The 21,035-nt window shown below is 38.8% G+C and overlaps 1 protein-coding gene across 10 annotated transcripts in view; it reads left to right on the top strand.

The window, feature by feature from the left end:
• CFAP20DC (CFAP20 domain containing) overlaps positions 1-21,035 on the top strand; it is a 227,094-nt gene that overhangs the window by 51,495 nt on the left and 154,564 nt on the right. For 8 of the 10 annotated variants that reach the window (XM_075130187.1, XM_075130189.1, XM_075130188.1 and 5 more), the window contains exons 2-5: positions 5,466-5,556; positions 7,813-7,902; positions 9,346-9,439; positions 11,844-11,916. In XM_075130187.1, coding sequence (XP_074986288.1) covers positions 5,466-5,556; positions 7,813-7,902; positions 9,346-9,439; positions 11,844-11,916 — 348 coding nt within the window. Of the gene's footprint in view, positions 1-947; positions 2,927-5,465; positions 5,557-7,812; positions 7,903-9,345; positions 9,440-11,843; positions 11,917-21,035 lie in introns of those variants that run through there. The other 2 variants (XM_075130195.1, XM_075130196.1) reach the window with 2 other exon arrangements.

Below are 21,035 nucleotides of genomic sequence, written 5' to 3'. Positions count from 1 at the left end.
TCCTACACTATCAATATCCAAATAAAATCTGTGTCTCCCATGCCATTCAGATAAATGGGAGTATGCTGTATTTTGTTTTACGGTGTGGAAAGAATTGTGAAACTAATGATTTTTTTAAAAAGTCAGTGTGCAGATCAGGAGCAACTGTAAAATAAGTCCTAGTAGGGAAAATGAATACATCTTATAGTGTGACATAATTTTATAACTGCCTTCCTGATAGTCTATCATTGACTTTGATGCTGCAGATTCTGTGTCCCCAGTTGGACAGATGCACTATACTAAAAGTACATGCTGTAGGGCAATAAAATAAGAATTTTGATCCCTGGTTGAAAAATGAGAGAATACTTCTTTTTTTACAGCATTCTATAAAGATGTTTGTTTATTTGAAAAAAATTTTAAAAACTGGAGGACTTTAAATTTCAAGATACCGTAGTTTTTCCAAAAACTCTAGTCTATCTGGATTTTAAGCATTTTTGTCGGTCCAAAAATTAAGATTTTTTTGAGAGGTGTGGGGATGAAAGAAGGTGCAAATCTCAATTTTCCTAGAATGTTCTGCTTAAAGCATATATTATCATAACTCAGACAGTTCCATTAACTGTTGCATTTCAATCCTTGCAATGCATGAATGTCATGCCCAATATAGGACTATAGTATGGAAACCAATCTGGGAAAGTCTTATGTTCCACTAGTGTTTGCAGTGCAGTTGTATCTGTGTTGGTCCCAGGATATTAGAGACTAATGACATTTAGTGCCTCACAGATGTGCCACTTAGTATGATCATAGTATGTACGCTATAAAAAAAATTGTCATTCATTTTATGTTTAGTATCTCCAATAGCTACCAATCCTCATGCAGAAAATAAAATTAATTGTAGTCTTTTCTATTAAGTTAATGCAAGCACTCAAAATATTACAAGTAGGTAATATATAAGCAAAATGTATTGCAGTATGTTCCTCTGTATATTTATATTTTAGAAAAAACCATCATTTCATTTATATGTTCACAGCAATAATAAAGCTGTGTGAGATGAGTGAGTTTATGTAGTTTGGCCAGACACAAGTTTGCTTGCTCTACTTGGGTGTGATCTGACTTCCACTGAAGTAAGTGACAAGACTCCTTTTATTAATTAGGACCAGCATAGTTGTTAGGTTTTTTTGGCAACTCCATGTGACGTTATTCAAATTACGTAATGAGCTAATTTGCATATTGCTAAATCTCAGCTTTAAAAAATTCTGTGGATTTAGTACTGGTGAAAGGCATTAGTTTCATCCCTAGCAAATGAAATCTTCTGTTTCTCTGCACAGCAAGCTTCCAACCCACACTGCCCTTCCAGCTTGCCTTAACCTGGATATGGGGGAAACTTCCTCTAGGTCCAACTGGGGTAGCCTCATCTCCATGGCCTTTGCAGTTCTTAACCTCAGTTGAGTCTGACAATCAGTGGAATGTGCAGTGGGGAGTTTATGATGTAGGAGCTGGAAATGAGACCCACCAACCTCATCTTGTAGAGTAGTCACCAGATATCCATTAGATAGAAACAACTTTCAAGCTCTACAGAGCGCTAGGCTGGATTTAAACTGGTGGCTTGCAGGTGAAAGACTCTTTAGTTCATTAAAAGTGAGTATTCTGGTGCCCCAGTAAGTGCTGACTTAAAAGAAGTGAAGGAACATCAAATTTGCAAAGACAAGCATCAGAATTAGGGTTATCTGGGGTATCTTAATTCTGCCCCTTGTGTATCTGCCTCATGATACAATCTTTAATTACATAAGAACAGCCATACTGGGTCAGACCAACGGTCCATCTAACCCAGTATCCTGTCTTCCAACAGTGGCCAATGCCAGGTGCCCCAGAGGGAATGAACAGGCAATCATCAAGTGATCCATCCCCTGTCACCCATTCCCAGCTTCTGGCAAACAGAGGCTAGGGACACCATCCCTGCCTATCCTGGCTAATAGCTATTGATGGACCTATCCTCCATGAATTTATCTAGGTGTGTATATATATGTATATATATATAAAGGATAAATTCATAATCATCACATGCTGTATTTTTCTCTGCATGAGTCATCAGCAGAGTTTGAACTAGGACTTTAGATCTACGACACAGACCTCTTGCGCTTGAGCAGTTGCTAAAAAATTAACTGGTAGCAGAAGTAGGTTATTATCCTCTATGTGGATCAGTTCCCAGAGCAGGAGAAGACACTTTGTCTGTGCGTTACACCTCTATTTGTGAGACAGTAGTGAAGTACTAAGTATAATGATTCCTAGGTTCTGATTCTGGCTCTGGGAGCAAAGTATGGTCTACTGGTTACAGCTGTGCTTGCAGACAGTATACCCAACCACATTGCTAACTAGCTTTGGCACGTTCGTTCTGAAAAGTAGAATGGCAAAGGGGATGAAATTTGAGTCCTTTATATTATAGACCAGAGTTCTGTTCCAAGGTGCATAAGACCATGTTCATCGGTAAGGGTGGTGAACAGCAAAAATATTAACAGCACTCTATGGAAGAAATGAGACAAGAACTCCAGGTATTTGGATTTGCAGTCTAGTGCAACTTCCCCCTACACCATTTTTTTTTTTTATTAGGGGTTCTCTGCCTTACATATCTGTGTGTGACATTTTCCCAGAAATGCTGGAAGGCCTGACAGAAGTGCCAAATGACACTTGGCCAATCTGGTCCTGATCTTTTGAAGCTGCAAGCCTGTGTAAAAGGGCTTTGGTCTGACAAAAACAAAACACAGCAACAGCAACTCAAACCCTTGGGTGATGGAATCCTCAGCCCCAGACTGACAGGGTGCCTGCACATCTGGATCACAATAATAAGTACATTATAAATACTTACTGTAAGAGGACATAACCTGTGCTATTGCCCTTTCACCACCTGCTTTTCATGTGAATTTTGGTTCAATGGATCAGCACATTGATCACTGTAAGATTTGCTTCAAAGTACGGTATTCTTGGCTAAGGAATGATTTGTGGAATGTTGAACATTCTTCTGGTTTAAAAGCCCCGAATAATAGCAAAGATGAGATCTGAATAGAGGAAAATAAAAATTAGAGCAATAACATTTTCCAGAAATTGTTAATGTACTGCCAGACTACTTTATTTATAGAACAAAGAAATAGTATACTGCTTTCAAACTTGTAAAATGACTAATTCATGGTTGTCAATTGTTACTTAATATAGTTATTAATGTGCCTTTCTTAAATAATTATACCAGTTACACTATCTGTTTCAGTTTCTTTTACTGACAGATAACTTGGTTGTAACAAATAGTGTGGTTTACAGTATGATACAAGCTATGCATCAAAATACTAGTAGACAGTATTGAATCAATAAAATTAAAATATTAATCAGTTAGCTCTCTAAGGCCCTGATTCTGCAAACATGTATGTGAGTAATTTTACCCATGGAACAACTAGTGCATAAGTGTATGAAAGATCAGGGCATACATTTACTAATTCACCCAGAGTTATGTACCATTTTATAACATGTAAAGCTTTTAAATGCTTTTCAGTTCTGAAAGATCAATATTTTGGTGAAGCTAGTTCTTAAGATAAATGGTACGTGTGATTTGGAGAGATGCTAACCGTCCCTAATTTTCTGTAATCCTGATTTTTACATGTAATTACTAATCCAGGCTTATTCTACTATTTTTCAAGCATGCGCACACATACAGAGTATATAAAAATCTGTGTGTCACTCGCCACCACTTGGGTCTGACAAACACAGCAAAGAGTGCCACGGCCATGGGGGGCATTATTTTCTACCACCTCTATGGCACACGCACAGATTGCAATGAGGGTCTGATAGGAGGCAAGCTACAGCAATTTTGAATGGGTTGGAGTGCTGCTGGATTCATCTCCCAAGCCACAGGCTGCATGTTGCACTTTGTCCCGTGTGGACCCTGCTGGCATGCTGTAAGTACCTAGAGTATGTTCACGTAGTCCATTAGTGTCCATGCAGCCTCTAGCTTGCTGCCTGTCAGATCTTCATTGCACATTCTGGGGGAGAGGAGAGCATGAAGGGGCAGGAGGAGGCAGCGGTGGAGGAGAAGAAGAGGAGGAGGATCATCTTGGGAAGGGGGTCAGACCTGGGACTGTTCAAGGAAATTTAAGGCCATATTTGGCATAAGAGGGCAGCATTCCTGGGGCCAAGCTTTCCCTTCTCCCTGTTTGGGGGTGGGGGTCAGGGATGAAATGAGGGGTGAGGACTAAGGAGCCAAGTCCCCCTACTCCTTGTCCATGGATAGCAAAAAGACTGGGGGGAGGGGGTAGAGAGAGAGAGAGCCTGGTTTCTGTGTGTAGGGGGAAGGAGAGGGAGAGAGAGGGCCAACCAAGATCCCTAATTCTTTTCATAATCATGCTTAAACATCTCAGACATGGATGGCATCTCTGAGTTTGCTGGTAGGCATGTTATTTTGGTCCACTAACAGAACAGTTTCAGGATCTAAGGAAATATCACCATGTCCAAGATCATCTTAATTCTCTGAAGTATTCCATCCCTGAATTTAAGCACAAATGGACATTGCCAAAAGGTATACACTGTAGGCACAGTCCTGCAACAGTGCCCCTGTGAGTTGGTGAGTACTCTCCACTCCCACAGTGAGGGAACTTGCCACCTCCTGGGATTGGGTTCTAGATTAGCATTTAGGGCTTAAACCTGCAGGTGCGGAGCATCTTTTGAGAAGTGCAGGGTACTCTCCGTTCCCACTGAAGTCAATGGGGGCAGTAGGCACTCAGCACCTATTTGGAGGTGCTTGGGTGTTTGCAGAATCAAACCCTTAATTCACCATAGTCCTGATTCTCCCAAGGTGCAACACATCCTTAGTTCTCATTGGCTTCAGCATGCCTCTAGAAAGGCACCTCTGCCATATCATTTGGTTTGATACTTACACTAGCTATCCTGAATGTAGAGTGATGAAATTTTTAAAAAAGTAACTTGTGGAATAAGTCTCTGCCTCACATCTCTGGTTGAAAATGAGGTTTCCATTATATGTATTCCATAAATTTCTGTTTTTGTGTTAAAGTCAAAGCTCTTGTTTAATGGATTTTTAACCTTTTCCAGTGAACAGTTGGTAGCAGTGAGAAATAAACAATATATGTTGAAGATAGTATATATTTACTCATCAAACCTTTCTGAAGATTTTAAAAAGAGAAGTGGATCCTTCTTTCTTAAAAATAAAGGCTGGGGATAGAGTGGCCATTTTAACTGGGTATATCTGGAAGGTCAGGTTGAATGGTGGTTATGTAAAGAAACATTGCTCAAGAGACACCAACAGTATAAATCAGTTTTCTAATCTTAATTCCTTTGTGGTAGTTTTTTATGCTGAAGAGTTACAAGTTTGCTGTAATGAACAGTATTTTAGAAATGTGCTAATTGACTTTTAAAACATGGATTCCTACTTGATTATAGGACGACTTTTTTGGTGGAATAATGTTTAACAATAAAATCTCTTGTATTTTCAGCAACATCTGTAAGTCTTTATTACTCACTGGGGTGCTGACATTATTTTCGAACTGCGAAATATCTGCAAGAATGTTCAGAAACGAGTATCAGGTAAAGCAGAAATTGCTATTTTTTTACTTCCTTTCATTTACGTCTTCCAAAGCTGAAACGCAAACACCCTTGATGTTGAAACCTTCTTAGGTGTTTAATTGGTCAATATTTTCTAAACCTTATTTGCAAATATAGAAATAATAATTAATTTTTGCAAATAATATCAGATACAAACACACCCAAGTTTGTTTTTTCAAAAACTTTAGTACCTGTCTGAGATCTTGATCGTTCAGTCCTTTAATCTGTGAGTAGATCTATTGACTTCAAGTTACCAGTGCAGTGGGTTTTGTTTGTTCCTTGTTTCCTCCATCATGGAGGAAATCTGGATCACTTGGTAAACTAGGTGCAGGCAAAAAATCTGTGTTATATTATGACTAAATGTAAATGCGTACATCTAGGAACAAAGAGTGTAGGCCATACATACAGAATGGGGAACTGTATCATGGGAAGCAATGACTGAAGATGATTGGGGGTGAGGATCATGGTGCATAATCATATGAACATGAGCTCCCAATGTGATGCTGTGGCCAAAAGTGCTAATGCAATCCTGGGATGCATCAACACAGGAATCTTGAGTAGGGCTCGTTTTGCCTCTGTATTTTACACTGGTGTGATAGCGCTGGAATACCGTGTCCAGTTCTGGTGTCCACAATTCAAAGATGTTGATAAATTGGAGAGGGTTCAGAGGAGTCACAAGAATGATGAAAGGATTAGAAAACCTGCCTTATAGTTATAGAGCTTAAATCTATTTAGTTTAACAAAGAGAAAGTTAAGGGGTGACTTGATTACAGTCTATAAGTATCTATATGGAGAGCAAATAATTGATAATGGGCTCTTCAGTCTAGCAGAGAAAGGTGTAAAAATCTGTCCAATCGCTGGAAGCTCAAGCTAGACACATTCAGACTGGAAATAAGGTATACATTTTTAACAATGCGGGTCATTAACCACTGGAACAATTTCCCAAGGGTCGTGGTAGATTCTCCATCACTGACCATTTTTAAATCAAGATTGGATGTTTTTCTAAAATATATGCTCTAGGAATTTGGAGGGGGCAGGTCTGTCACCTATTATGCAGGAGGTCATAGTAGATGATCACAGTGGTCTTTGTGCCCTTGGAATTTATGAATATCTGAAATGGGCCCTTAATTACTAAACTCAGTTAAAGTGCAAAAGTGGCGTCTCAAAAACCCTCAGTAAAGTTCTGTTATGATTCATGATGGATGAAATATTGAAAAATCAAAAATCGACTGCATTGGCTACATCTCTTTACTAGAAATTAATAGATATTCTTCTGTTTAGCTGAGCATTATTCAGAAAATCCTTTTAGGGTGATGTGGCAGGGCAGGGGTAAACCCCTTTAAGGCCCTGCCAAAATGCTGGCTGCAGCCTGCTCTCTGGCCAGGAGGCCAGGGGTAGAGACACAGTACAGGTATTCAGCAGGGAGCCCAGCTGCAAGCCCTAACAAGGGCTGGCTCTGAGGAACACATTAAGCTAAGTACTGACAGCTGGGCTGAGGCACAAGAGGGCTATAAAAGCCCTGGGAAAACCTCAGCATGGGGGGCTAGCCTGGGAGGAGACAGGAGGGTGGTATCACTGTCTCCTTACCAAAGAAGGAAGCCTCAAAAGCCAGGAGGCCCTGGGGAGGGTCTGTGGAGCACTAGCTGTTGAGGGATCGGGGAACTGCACGAACACTGTAAATAAAAACACTTGGGTGATCCAGCAAAAAAAGGTGTGGAAGATTCTTTATTATACCAGCCTAAACACAGGGCGCAGGCTCAAGTGGGAGGAAGCCTGTGGAGACAGGTGAGTTGCAGAAATAAAACACATGAAAATAATAGCCATTCACCTCTTGCATGTTTTTAATATTTTTTACATGCCATGTTTAAGAATTTGGTGGGGGGTTTTTTGTTTGCTTGTTTAGTTTTTTGCTTGCATGTAAAGAAAGGACAATGGTAAAAACATATCCTATTTCCTTTACCAAAGAAAGTAGTGTTGTAAGGAAGCATGGACTCTGATGCTGCAGTAAAATCAGACTATGAAGTCAAGAGTGCCATTTGTTGATTGTGTATATAAATAAATAAAAAGAAATATATGGTGGTGGTTGACTGTGGTCAATAATATTTATGTTAACCAGAGTTAACTATTGTTTCATGAGCATTTGCTCTGACCTACTCGGATTTAGCAAACTGTGCTCATTGATGATGCTATGCTCAACACCTGGCTAGAGTGATGTATCCTTAAACAATTTTATCACAGGGTGGCCCATTTGTTGAAATATTCAGTGCTCAAGGCAAGAATCCAGGAGCAAAATGGAAGATCTATGGCAGTCCATCAGCAATTTGGAAAGTAAGTTTTATGGAGGACTTATAAGACCTGAAGTATAAACCGTGGAAAAAAGTACATGAAGCTTAAAATTAGAAGGTAATGAGGGCTTTGACCTGACTATGGAAAAGTTGTCACTTGCAGTTCTGTCACCATAACAGAATAAATGACCACTTAAATTAGCACTTTATGCCTGCTTGCAAACTGGATTGGTCACAGCTGTAGTTTTATAGCTTAAATATTTCTAGTGGAACAAAGCTTAAAATAGTTTTGCTATTGTGATAACCATTGGGTCAAGTCTGGGCCAGTGGATCATGAATCATGTATCTGTCAACATATTTTATTTATAAAATATATTACGAAAAGCCAGAAATTTACTGAGAATATTATTACCATCTCTGCATTGTTATAAAATTCTTGTTGCTACGTACCTCTTGACAGTCTTAAGAACAATCAAAGTAGCCTAACACTTTGGCTGTAAGTTTGGGTTTTTTGCCATCTTAGACTCCTAGAACCATAGAGTTAGAAGGTTCAGCAAGGCTCATTCAGTCTAATCTCCTGCCAAGATGCAGGGTTTGTTGTGTCTAAACCATCCAGATGGCTGTCTGGCCTCTTCTTGAAAGCCTTCAGTGAAGGAGCTTCCATGACCTCCCTAGGCAGTCTGTTCAGTTGTCCTACTGTTTTTATAGTTAAAAAGCTTTTCTTGGGATTTAGTCTAAATCTGCTATGCTGTAGTTTGACCCCACTGCCTCTTGTCTGCACTCTGTGGCAAGAGAGAGCAACTTTTCTCCATCTTTTTTATGGAAGCCTTTCAAGTATTTGAAGACTGCTATTATGTCACCCCCTTAATCTCCTCTTCTCCAAACTAAACATATCTGGTTCCTTCAGCCTTTGCTTACATGGCTTGCATTCCATCCCTCTGATGATCTTTGTCGCTTGTCTCTAGATCTTTTCCTGTTTTGTTACATCCTTTCTATACATTTGTGACCAAAATTGGACACCGTACTCCAGCTGAGGCCTAACCAGTGCTGAGTAGAGTGGTACTATCAACTCCTGTGATTTTCATGCTATGCCTCTGTTAATGCAACCTAAAATTGCATTTGCTTGCTTTTTTTTTTGGCAACACCCTTGCATTTTTGATTTAAGTTGAGGTTGTGATCTACCACAACTCCCAGATCCTTCTCAGCAGTGCTGCTGTCAGGCCAGTTATCCCCCATTCTTTATTTGTGCGTTTGGTTTTTTTTCCCCCAAAGTGTAGCACCTTACATTTGTCTTTGTTGAATTTTATTTTGTTGTCTGTAGCCCAGTTCTCCAATGTATCAAGATTCTTTGAATTTTAGCTCTACCTTCCAAAGTGTTTGCAACTTTTTCCCCCAGCTTTGTGCCATCTGCAAATTTGGTTAAGTCTTGATTAAGAGAATGATAAAAGGTTTGTTTGTTTGTTTTTTTCATTGTTCCTTTTTGTAGGAATTTGATAAAGAAGTAAAAGGCTTTGTTTTTGTCCTTGAAGGAAGCAGTCAAACAAACAAGATTCAGCTACCAAAGGAAACTAGACAAACTCGTAAGTATTGAGGCATTACAAATATAAGATGTTGTTCTGTACTAATCCAGTACTACTCCAAGATGTAGCTATTTGCGATATTGTCTCTTCCTTTGGGCAGCTCCTCTGTCAGGGGACTGAAAGGTCACTTTTCAGCAAGACAGTTGTTACCAATAAGTAGACGTTTAGAACTAAACACATTGGGGCAGATCCTCAGCTGGTGTGGTTTTTGCCCAAGGTCAAACCTAACTTAGTTTCTGCTCCGGTAGATGTTGTCAATAAAAGTCTGTCTGTCTCAGCAGGCATTGAATGGGCCTCTTAATCGCTCTTTCATTTTATTCTTAAAATGGTGATATTTACTCACTTTATAGAGCTGTGAGGCTTAATTGTTTGCAAAGAGTTTTTTGTGTTTGGTAAAATGTGCTCTACAGTCTAAGATTGATCATTTCTGATTACTTTTTACAAACAGTTGGTTGTTTAGATCCATGACCTTTTTTAAGTTAGAGTAGAAATAACAAGGGATGAGAAGTTATTCAACAAAATAAAACTTCAGTTTTGCAGAATTTCTTACCTGAATATTTTTCATGTGATTTCCCACTCTCCCCCCCCCCCCCCTCTCCCCAGTGGCTCAGGGAACTTAACAAGCAGTATTACAGTCATATCTATCTTAACATTTCAAGAGCTAGCTCATCAGGTTGTTTAAATCCGCATTGCTCCATTAAACTCAATGGAAAGACACTCTGATTTATACTACCTGAGAATCTGGCCCTAAATCACATATACTGTACCTGTTTTGAAATCTGCTAAACTAAACAGTGAGTGCTAGAAGACCTGTTAACTTAAGCTCCATGTCTGCTCCCCCTTCCAAAGGCATGGGATTTTATTTGTTGACTCAGCGTGGGTGGCCAATGGGAACAGAACTCCTACAGGAGCCATGTTGTTGTGGATGAGGGAGTAGCCCGGGCAACTGTTCAGAGGCAGTGAGCTTTTGCATGCTTGATCTCAGCTTCTGAAGACCCCTTGAGATCCATGTTGCTCTTGGAATAATACAGCTTTAGGATCTTAAAACGCCTGCCAATTCAATAAAAAGCCAACTCTCTCCTTCAGTAATGGAACCAATAAGAGGAAACTACAAATTTCAACTCATGGATACTTGTATACCCTGCAAGTGTGTGGCTTTTCCTGAATAGGAAAGTATCTTAAAGTTTTTCTTGTTTGCTCCCCAATTAAGCTATATTTCTACTATTTTAAACTTCAGAACTAGATCTGCCTCATCAAAGCCTCATAGATTCTAAGATCAGAAGGGAACATTATCGTCTAGTCTGACCTCCTGAATAGCACAGGCCACAGAATTGCCCCAGAATAATTCCCTGAGCATAGCTTTTAGAAAAAAAATCCGATGTTGATTTAAGAATCATCAGTGATGGAGTATCCATGGAAACCCTTGGGAAATTGTTCCAATGGTTAATTACTCTCTCCGGTGTGGGTTTTGTTTTGTTTTTTGCCTTATTTGCAATCTGAATTTGTCTAGCTTCAGCTTCCAGCCACTGGATCTTGTTATGTTTCTCTGCTCGATTGAAGAACCCATTATTAAATATTTGTTCCAATGTAGATACTTATAGACTGTAATCAAGTCTCCCCCTAACCTTCTATTTTTAAGCTAAATAAATTAAGCTCCTTGAGTCTTTCACTATAAAGCATGTCTTCTAATCCTTTAATAATTTTCATGGCTCTTCTCTGAACCCTCTCCAATTTATCAATATTCTTCTTGAACTGTGGACACCAGAACTGGATGCAGTATTCCAGCAGTAGTCAAACCAATGCCAAATATAGAGCTCAAATAACCACTCTACTCCTGCTCAGGATTTGCCAATTTATGCATCCCGGGACCTCTTTAGCTCTTTTGGCTGCAGCATCACACTGGGAGCTCATGTTCAGCTGACTACCTGCTCCAATCTCCAAATCTTTTTCAGAGTCATTGCTTCCTAGGATAGAGTCCCCCATCGTGTAAGTGTGGTCTCAGTTGTCATCATTAGGATTGCATTTATGATTTATTGTTTTTGATTAAGTAGTGAGTAATTGCCACATGCTTTTATAATAATCTTGGTGCGAACTTTTATGTGTCTTTGTGGGATATGCTGTTTATATGCTCTCTGAACACTATGAAGAACTGTAAATAAAAAAAAATTACATTCCTTTTATTTTCATAAGAATTCCACCAAAACCACAAATGGGACTTTTTAAAAGGAACATTTTTATTACAGTTTGATTTGGTTTTCTTCGGTTCTTTTCTGCTTTTGAAAGTTGTGTGAAACTTGGGAAATGGTATTGCAGAAGTATAGCTATATGTCATTGAAATGCTAAATGGTGGAGTTTGCTTTGTGTGTGTATCCATAGCTATATATTTCTTTGTCTCTGTTTCTAGTTGGACTGATCCAGCGGTTTCTGGTACTTCAGATTTATGTGCCATTGGGACAAGACTTCTCTACTGAATTGCTGTAAGAGACGCAGAACTTCATAGCATATTTTATGTATAGTAGACCCTTGATCAGATGAACCAATACCAACAGCCATTAATTCTGTGTGGCAGATTTCATGTCGAAGAGCGGTGATTTATGACATCAGCATAAGTAATTTTGATCATTATTTGTCAGACACCTCTATTTTCTGACCTTTCCCTGAGAATAGAAAGTAAATTCTATTTAACAAAACTTAAAAATACTTATTGTGACAGTACGCAGACTAAACTATATGCAGCTACGTGGAAAAGATGGGTGCTTTTAAATTCCTCTTAAACTGCTGAAGAGTATCAAAAGTGGTGTGTATTAAATATTTAGGCCTCCTCTGGCAGGGAAAAAAAGAAATACTGTTTAGTTTAAGGACATTTGGGAGAACCCAGTCAGTTTAATTATTTTTGTACCTAAAGGAGAAAAGAATGAAAGTCATTGACTTTGTTCAGCTGTGCATTTAGTGAGATCAGTACATTACTAATGTAGCATATTGGTTCTTTTGGATGATGCTTAAAACCTTCCAGGGTTGCCTGTTGAATTGTTGATAGTGAAGCTAGATGGTGAAATTTACAGATTCACTGAAGTAAAAAGATTCTGCCTCAAGCCAAAAACAGAGTGATTGTTCATTTTCTTGTCAGTAAACTGATTATTTGCCTAGCAAATGGTGAAGGAAAAAAATGAGTTTCTCTTAATGCTCGCTTCTCTCAACTCATAGTGTACCTCTCCTGCTAATCCATTGATTGAGAGGTCACATGCCTGATTTTAAATGGATGTTATGCCTGCTTACATCCAAGACTAAATATGACATGTTGTTTTTTAGTGGATAATGTCCTGAAAATCCTAAAATGTCTTTATTTTTGTCCGCCAGCCTGTTGCCAAGAACTAAACTAAACCAAATGCTGTGTAGGACCAAGACCAAAATTTGTCTTTGTGATGTAGGCTTGATTTGTAGCAGGACATGAGCTGTAAGATCAGACTAACGCTATTGCCAGAGCTGTGCTCATGTTATCAAAGATGCTGGTGCACAAACAAACCTTTCTCTGCAACACAGGAAAAACATATTTACTGAATGGAAAAATACAACATTGCTATGAAATTTCATTTACTCTTCTTAGAAGGCATTGCAACCAGTAAAAAGCTTGTAATGAGGCCTCACCTCTCGAGTCCTTTGGCTTTTCCCATTCTGACCATAACCATATGTTCCTGCTACACCATTCCTTATGCATCTTTCACCTTCCAGACAATTCTTCACCACCCCAAAGAAGAGGGTCTTTTGTTTCCCCTACTGTCTGATGTTAAGAGATTTAATGTCCCTAGAATAGCAAATTTGAAATGGGCCTCTTCCTAACAGGTCTTGGGTGCTTTTGTCCTTAGACAATGTTTAAACAAAGGAATTAGGATTTTACCTGCCCACATGAACCATATAGAAGTAACATAGGTGTTACGATACAATGGATACATAGGCTTAGTGCAAGATCATAAGGAAATACAGAAGAGTTCATGTGTAATATAGAATTATAAAGCAGATGTAAGGAATCCATCACCTACTACAAAGAGTTTCAGAAGCTGGAGACAGAGTTCTTAAAGGGTAACTCAAAATTCTAACTTCCATAATTTTTTTAAATGTATTGGTTGTTTAAAACTGAAGTCTTTCTGTAATTTATGAATGATTCCTGAGGGACTGAGAATTATCAGTTCATTTTCTACATTTCCGCTCGTGGGAATGGTATTCTATGATATCTTGAGCACAGAACCTCTATCCAAAGCCTGTGGGGCTTCATTTGAAGTCGGAGGCAGTTTTGCTTCTTGGGACTGCAAGATTGGGCCTTGAAAGCATAGCTTCTGAAAGAACTATTTTACAACTACAATAAATGCATTTATGCTACTTCTAAGCAGGATATTACTGAATATGATACTGTTTTTTCTGCTGTTATCTTAGCAAATGTAGATCCTTTGGTATTTGCCTTTCCTGACCCCAATATTTTGTTATGTAAAGGGGCTTCAACTAATGTTAACCTTCTACCATATTTCCAGAGTTACAGGCATGAGCCAATTTCAATATTGTATATTAAACCTGAGAAGCTACTTAACAATAGAGTTTCTTGCTTCTAAGTTTTTCCTTCAGTGTTGACATATTTTGTAAAGGTAAAACTAATATATATGAGTAGCCTTTCATTCTTGAATTCTTATCCCCCAGAGCCCCTGCTTGTGGATTTGAGTTACTGTCTCAAAACTTAAATAAACGTATAGGGAGCTTCCTACCTGATTGCGCAAATTGGGATCTTTAGTATGTGATGGGGAGATGATGGAGGGTAGGGTACTACTCTGAGAACTGAACAGGAATCATGCCTGCAGCTAGGCCCTCGTATATTCTGAGATCTTGTAGAATTTGCTGCAGAATCTATATATACCTCAGAATTGTGCTCCAGAATATAACCCTTCATTTAAAACAAACAAAAAGTACTTGTAGCATTCAGGGTTGCAAAGATAACTTTCCAAATACGAGTCTGTTTTACACTGATGTAGTGTTGTCTACTGGCTCTGAATTATTGCCTCTGAGAGATTTGAACTGTCCCATGCATCTCAGTGGGGCATTAATGCTGGAATTTAAGTCTCAAAATGTAATTGTCAATATTAACTGAATTATTAATTGTTTTGATCAAATCATCCGGTTGATGTGCCTATCCCACAATCCCAAAGGACCTCCTCCTGCCTGCTTTGGTGGCAAAGTCTCCAGATATGCAAATCTAGTTCTCCTCAATTCTGCCTGCAACTTCCCCTCCCTCCCTCCCCCCCTCCAAATTGACAGTGTATTGTTATGCACTGTTCATGCATTATGTTAATTTTTTACCAAATTCAACGGAACATTGACAGCTAAAAATGTAGATGCTGCATAGGATTGAATTTAGTGCTTTAAGATATATTTTACAGATTTTTATTTATTTTCCTGTAATAGTTCTTTGGTTTTATGACTTAGAACTTAAGGCCAACATTTTCATATGTGAATATGGATTTAGGGTACCTCAGTTTTTAAGTGCCCAATTTAGGACACTCCAAAGGGCCTGACTGCTGAGCATCCATCCTCTGAATATTTCTAAAGAATCAGGCCCCTTTTAGAAGTCTCTTAAGTCAGGTACCCAAAACCGAGGCATCAAAAATTGGTAATCACTTTTGAAAATCTGGGCCTAAATGCATAGGAATTACAATACTGGATCAGATCTCCTTCTGAACTGAATTAAATGAAGTTAAAAATACATAAATAATTTCCTAATATTACCCTGGCATGCAAGCAGTTGCTGTGGTTTGCAAGAATGTTATGCAAGTGCAAATAAGAAGAGAGGTAGTTCACACAAACTTGACTGGAAGAGAGGTCTCTACAAGGCAATCTTTCTGTTTAGATGAAGTCCAAATTGACAACATTTAGAACCTCTGGTCTAGAATATTAGTTCAAGCAAATATATTAAACTTAGATTTTTTTCCCTAATGAGGGAGTTGACCGCTTAATTGTATGTAAATGTAGTGTTTGTAGAAGACAGGAACTTTAAGATATATAAAAAGTCCATAGCACAGGTACAGTGTAGGCAGTATTTGTGAGAGGAAGTACCAGAATGTGTGTCAGATATTGTAAGAATAGGATTTCAAGCTTAATAGCTCCCTTTTCTCTTCCTGTTTTTTTCCCTACTGTGTATACCTTTTGTCTTATTTCAGTTGTTTCCTTACTGTCTTAGTGACTGTTCTTTCTTTATCATTTGTCTTCAGTCCTTTCTGCCTTGCTTTGCTTTCTCTTACAATTTGTCCTTTTATTTTTAACCTTGAAAGAAACTTTTTTGGTTTGTACTGCATTATTTAGCCCACTACACACAAGATTGCTTGTGTTGAGCATTTTTAATAAAATTGTGTTAATTTTAATTGTTTGAAAATTTAACAAATTGAAATTGCCTTTAGACCACTATTAATTGTCTGTTTTTTATGCAGTGGTTAGGTATTTCCCTCTAATGAGCACAGGACAAAAGGGTTAGAGCAAAGTGTAGTCACCTGCGTCCTCAGCATGGGCATACCACGTACAGCTCTGAAATAGTCTTCTGTTGAAGTAGAAATTAAAGTGCTGTGAAATGTTTTTAATTTCTACTATTTCATTGAAGGGGGTAGAATTTAGCTAAATGCCTTGTAAGGCATTTTGAATTCCAACTCTGCTATGCTCTAATTTTTAAAGGAATTGTAGAACAGGAGGCTCCCTTTCTCCACCCTTGATGGATTGTGATCCTCCCCTACATGGTGGTGGTAGGTCATAATATTTCCTGAGTTGATTAGATGACCAACAGGAAAGAAAACAAATTCTCTAGAATATTTCAGAGTAAATGGGAAAGTAGGAACAAAGAGAAAGGAAATCAAGTTGTTTAAATAGGAGAAGAAAACTGTATGGTATGTGAAGCATTTTTGAAAGAAAGGGGGGGAAAAATATATGAACGTGGATGGTGGGATGAAAGTAACTCTCCTTTTTGGATGTTAAAGTTTTGGAAATCAGAACGGTAAAGAAGGCACCAACCACATGAGGCTAGAAAATGAGTCCTTGTAGTCCAGGAAACAGACCATGCGAGTTGCTCACTTTATTCCAGGCTAGCAGAGTAACGTTTAAACTTATGCTGAGGTGCTGCACATTTTTTCCACCTGTGCTGAAATGCCCAGTGTATCCCATTATCATTCCACTGCTTAATCTTGTTTATAGCATTAAGTCTGCTAACTAAAGACCACTATATTTAAGTCTGCAGAATAGCTTCCATTGAAACACTCACAACTTACCAAGAACTTCACTTTTTAGGTTGAAACTTTCCATACTTGGTGTATCTTCAATACGAACATGTTTTGAAAGTTTGAGGAAACTCCTGTAAAACTGAAAAATCCACTTTGCCCTTTAAAGAATAATTCTAACATACTTTTTGGCCCAACTCTCAAACTTGGCATGTGAACCGTCCTCAAAGAGGCTTTATTTATCACTGACGTTCAAAGAAAATAGGATTTATATCTTCAAGTTGTTTGAAAATTGCATACTGAGCAATCCCAGGGGAGGGAGGGGGAGAGAGAGAGACTGACTCTGTTCTTCCGTAGCTTGGGAAGTTTATATTTTTGAAAACAATATGAACAGAAACAATAAGAGGCATTGAATGGGGAAGCCTAAATATGCTCTTAACTTGCACCTATTAACATCCTGGCTAGCCCTCCAACTATAGGAATACACTTTTAATTTTCCTGGTCTCTTGAGCTTTGTACCACAGAATAGACTGGGTCCTACAGAACTCAGGATATGTGAAATGAACAGCTGTGGAGTAAGTACAACTTGCTCCTAGTTGGGATGCAGCTCTACAGTATTTTAGGCTCACTGGTTTAGGAAGGGTCCCGAGGCTTATCCCTATTTCTCCATGTCTCAGAGGGTAAATTCCTTATTAGGTCTTGACTGACTGACAGAGGTATGGTTGCAGTCCTTTTAAAAGTGAATGAGTGCTTCAATTAAGTGCTCAATCTTTGAAATACACCTTGCACTATCCGGCCCATAATTTCTACTATTTAATACCTCAAACTTTCCTTGCTAACAAGTAATATCCAACTACCAAAGCCTGCAGGAAGAGATGGGGCCTGCAGTGTGCTGTAAAGGTCAGTAGACTCAGGCTCTGAATTATATATTTAATGTACATTAAGCTGTACTAGTATGTGCCAGGTTTTTTGGGTTTTTTTGAGTGTCCTGAGTTTCCACGCTAGAATTGAGAGACAGGAATCAGGGTCAGAGTCAGGCTGTAGTCAGAGACCGGAAATCAGGAGATCAGGCAAAGTCTGGCATGGCAGCAGGCCCAAGTCTGTGGTTGCCCTGTGGCACCCATGAGGTTAAATAGGGTGGTTGGCCAATCAGAGAGCTGCAGGGTACCATCATTCTGGGTCTCTGAGGTAGTACTTCCTGGAGTGGGTCTGTGGGAATATCAGCTGTCCTAGGCTCTGAAGACCCACATTTTAGTCCCCAGATCCTTACACCAACAATCATACACAGGCTCAACAGAAATTCCAGTGCTAAATTAGAAACAGAAGAGGGACCAATAACACCTGATTAAATTAAAGCAACCCTCAAAGAGCTTAAGCAGGGGAAATCTCCTGCAGTTGACAGAATTCAAGTAGGGATACTAAAGGTGGGAGGTGAAATTCTGATTGAGCAGCTAGCAAAAGTTTAAGAAAATATGGGTGAAAGACAGGGAAGGTGGTATCATAGTGGCATTGGCAAAAAAGGGGCAGTCTTACTCCGTGCACAGACTGGAGAGGTATTGTACTGCTGTCAATCCCCAGACAAAGAATTGGCTCCCATTTTGCTGAACAGAATGACGACCGTAGATGAAATGTTACAGAAAGAACAGGCAGGGTTCCATTCAGGTAGATCATGTTGTGAATGGATATTCACTCTTTGACAGATCATTGAAAAAGCTATTACTTGGCAAAAACCCATCTTAATCAACTTTATCAACCTTTAGAAATGTTCAACAAGTGTCCACTGAGAAACCTGTGTAATATTGCTAGAAGGTGTGCGTTACCAGACAAGCTGAAGAATGTAATAAGGAGTTTATATGATGGAAGTAGATATGCAGTCAGATCAGATGCAGGCGTGGGGGGATGATTCGATTTTGTGACCAGAGTTAGAGAAGGTTGTGTGTTTTGATCAATCCTCTTTGCATTAGCAAAAGACTGCGTGATGAAACTGACAACAAAAGGCATTGTGGCCAGTGCTGAACTCCATAAATACCTGCACGCAAACGTTTGTTATCTCAGTTTGTCCTCAGTTTCCTCACTCCTAACAGCCATTTGGGATTTGGGTCAGTGTCCTCTAGGCGTTCTAGGACCTTCCTTCACCTGACTCCTGCTCAGTGTTCTCTTCCTGTGATCTTGTAGTCATCTTTCTGTTGCTTAGAGAGCATGACTCTTTTAAAATCAGTCTTTGACCTTTTCTCTTCTCACAGTGGGATTTTCCATGATCCAGGCCTTGAGTGAAACTAGTGGCAGAAGGTTGTTAAAAGTTAATGGCACTCCCTGTAGCCTCCATTTTCCTGCCAGAGCAAGGTTATTCAATTGTTAGTAACGCTTAATGGCCTTCTCATTCAGACACCTTGGCACTAACTCTCTTCCCCCCTCCCCTTTTAACATGAGATGGTTTATACAATCTGACAGTTACAGTGTAGCACATAATCAAGCTGACACTCAAAATGGAGGCTGAAATATGACATGGCTTATCACAAAATCTTACTGGGAACACTGACAATACTGCCCCAGACTCTCATAATTATTACTTATATTGCAGTAGCACCCAGAAGCACCAGTCAGAATCAGACTCAGGACTTTATTGGGGGGAAAAAAACCCTACAGAAGTAGACATAGTCCATATATTGAAGACCTCAGTCAGAGAAGACAAGTGACGTACATAGAGTGGAAGGAGAGGGAAATGCCAAAATCTGTCTCATTTGTTGCACTTTATGGCTCTGTCTTTTTAAAGAAAAAGAGAGCTTCCCACTGCATGCAAGTTTTAACTTCTAAATTAAGCCTTTGGTTACACACTTGAAATAGAGATAATTGTTAGTTCCTGGCAATTGTCCTAAGCATTTGCCTTTTTCTCTTGGACTGCACTAAAGATCTTTCATTTAAATATATTTAATACTTCACTTTTAAAATGCTGTTATATATAGCTATGTTTGAGACAACCACAAGTATGCACAATGGAGATTTTAGTTGAGTGTTAGTCACGTTGCAATTACCAGTGATCAAGAGCAGCTTCTGTCTCTTCAAAGACAGAGGCATCATAAACTTTCCCCAAGGTTAAATGCCAGTAGTTTATAACTATGGCATTAAAATGGCTGTTGAAGGAATGGCTGTTCAAATACACACTTGATATGTTAAAATGCACGAGCAGACATCCAGTGAACTTTGACATAACAAAAACAAATTTAGTCAATTTTACATGCTAGAAATGGCATGTTCATTTTATTCTTTTTAGCATTCAAGTTTCTGCAGTATATTCAGTGTTTAATTTAATGTGCAAATGAACTAAGCTGTGTGATCATGAGCGACTTCAATTTGAGCAACATATAGTGGAGGTCTCGTGCTGCCAATATTAAAACATTCTTGGAATTTCTAAATATTATAGATGAAAATTTGCTAACTCAAGAAGTATTGCTGATAACAGGGGGGGATTCCACATTAGACCTAATTTTGACATGTAAAGAGGAACTGATCACAGAACTAAAAATTAATGATAGCGTAGGTATAAGTAATCATGACTTGATCACATTTTTAATGTGCAAACAGGATGAAGTCCAGACCATTAATATATATACTTAGTATTTTAAAAGGGCCAGTTTCACAAAGCTGAAAACAATAATGAGCCAAATAAGCTGGAGGAAGAAGTTAATCAAAAAAATATGAATAATTGGGAATTGTTTAAGAACACTACTCGATGCTCAAAAAGTCACAGACCCACGGAAGAAGGCTGTATTGGTTAAACATATGAAACACAAACATTTCTGATAGATGGTTTAGTTTTGATGAACTTAGAAGAGGACAAAAATCAGTTTATAATGGAAAGCTAATCATTACTTAAAGCTGGGGAATAGTTACAATATTTCCATAATAAAACTTACGTAGCTCAACTCCTTTTGAGGGCCAGGGGTTAGGGAAGATGGGGGAAGAGGAGGATTAAATCGTCATACTTTCAGGAAACTATGTACAATGGAAAAAATTCATTTCTGGGGTAACTTTAATGAAATTAGACCGGAGATTATTTTGAAGAACTGTAATCCACTTCATCGGATGCATAGAATGGAACAAATAGTAAGATTATATACATACAGATAAGTTGGAAGTTACCATACAAACTGTGAGAGGCTAACTAGTTAAGATGAGCTATTATCAGCAGGATCATTTTTCTAGCCTGTTGCTTTGACCATGTCACTCCTCTTTTTGAATAGCTCCCCAATCTCTATTACATCAGACATTATTACCTTCATTACCTATTCCCTTCCTACCCATCTTTCATTTGCTATCAAAATGTCCCACCCCCGATTGGCCCATGAAGTCGACCTCCA

Source organism: Caretta caretta, chromosome 7, assembly GCF_965140235.1.
Source record: "Caretta caretta isolate rCarCar2 chromosome 7, rCarCar1.hap1, whole genome shotgun sequence".
In the NCBI taxonomy this organism is placed as follows: domain Eukaryota; kingdom Metazoa; phylum Chordata; order Testudines; family Cheloniidae; genus Caretta; species Caretta caretta.
This window is presented reverse-complemented; position numbering and strand designations above follow the sequence as displayed.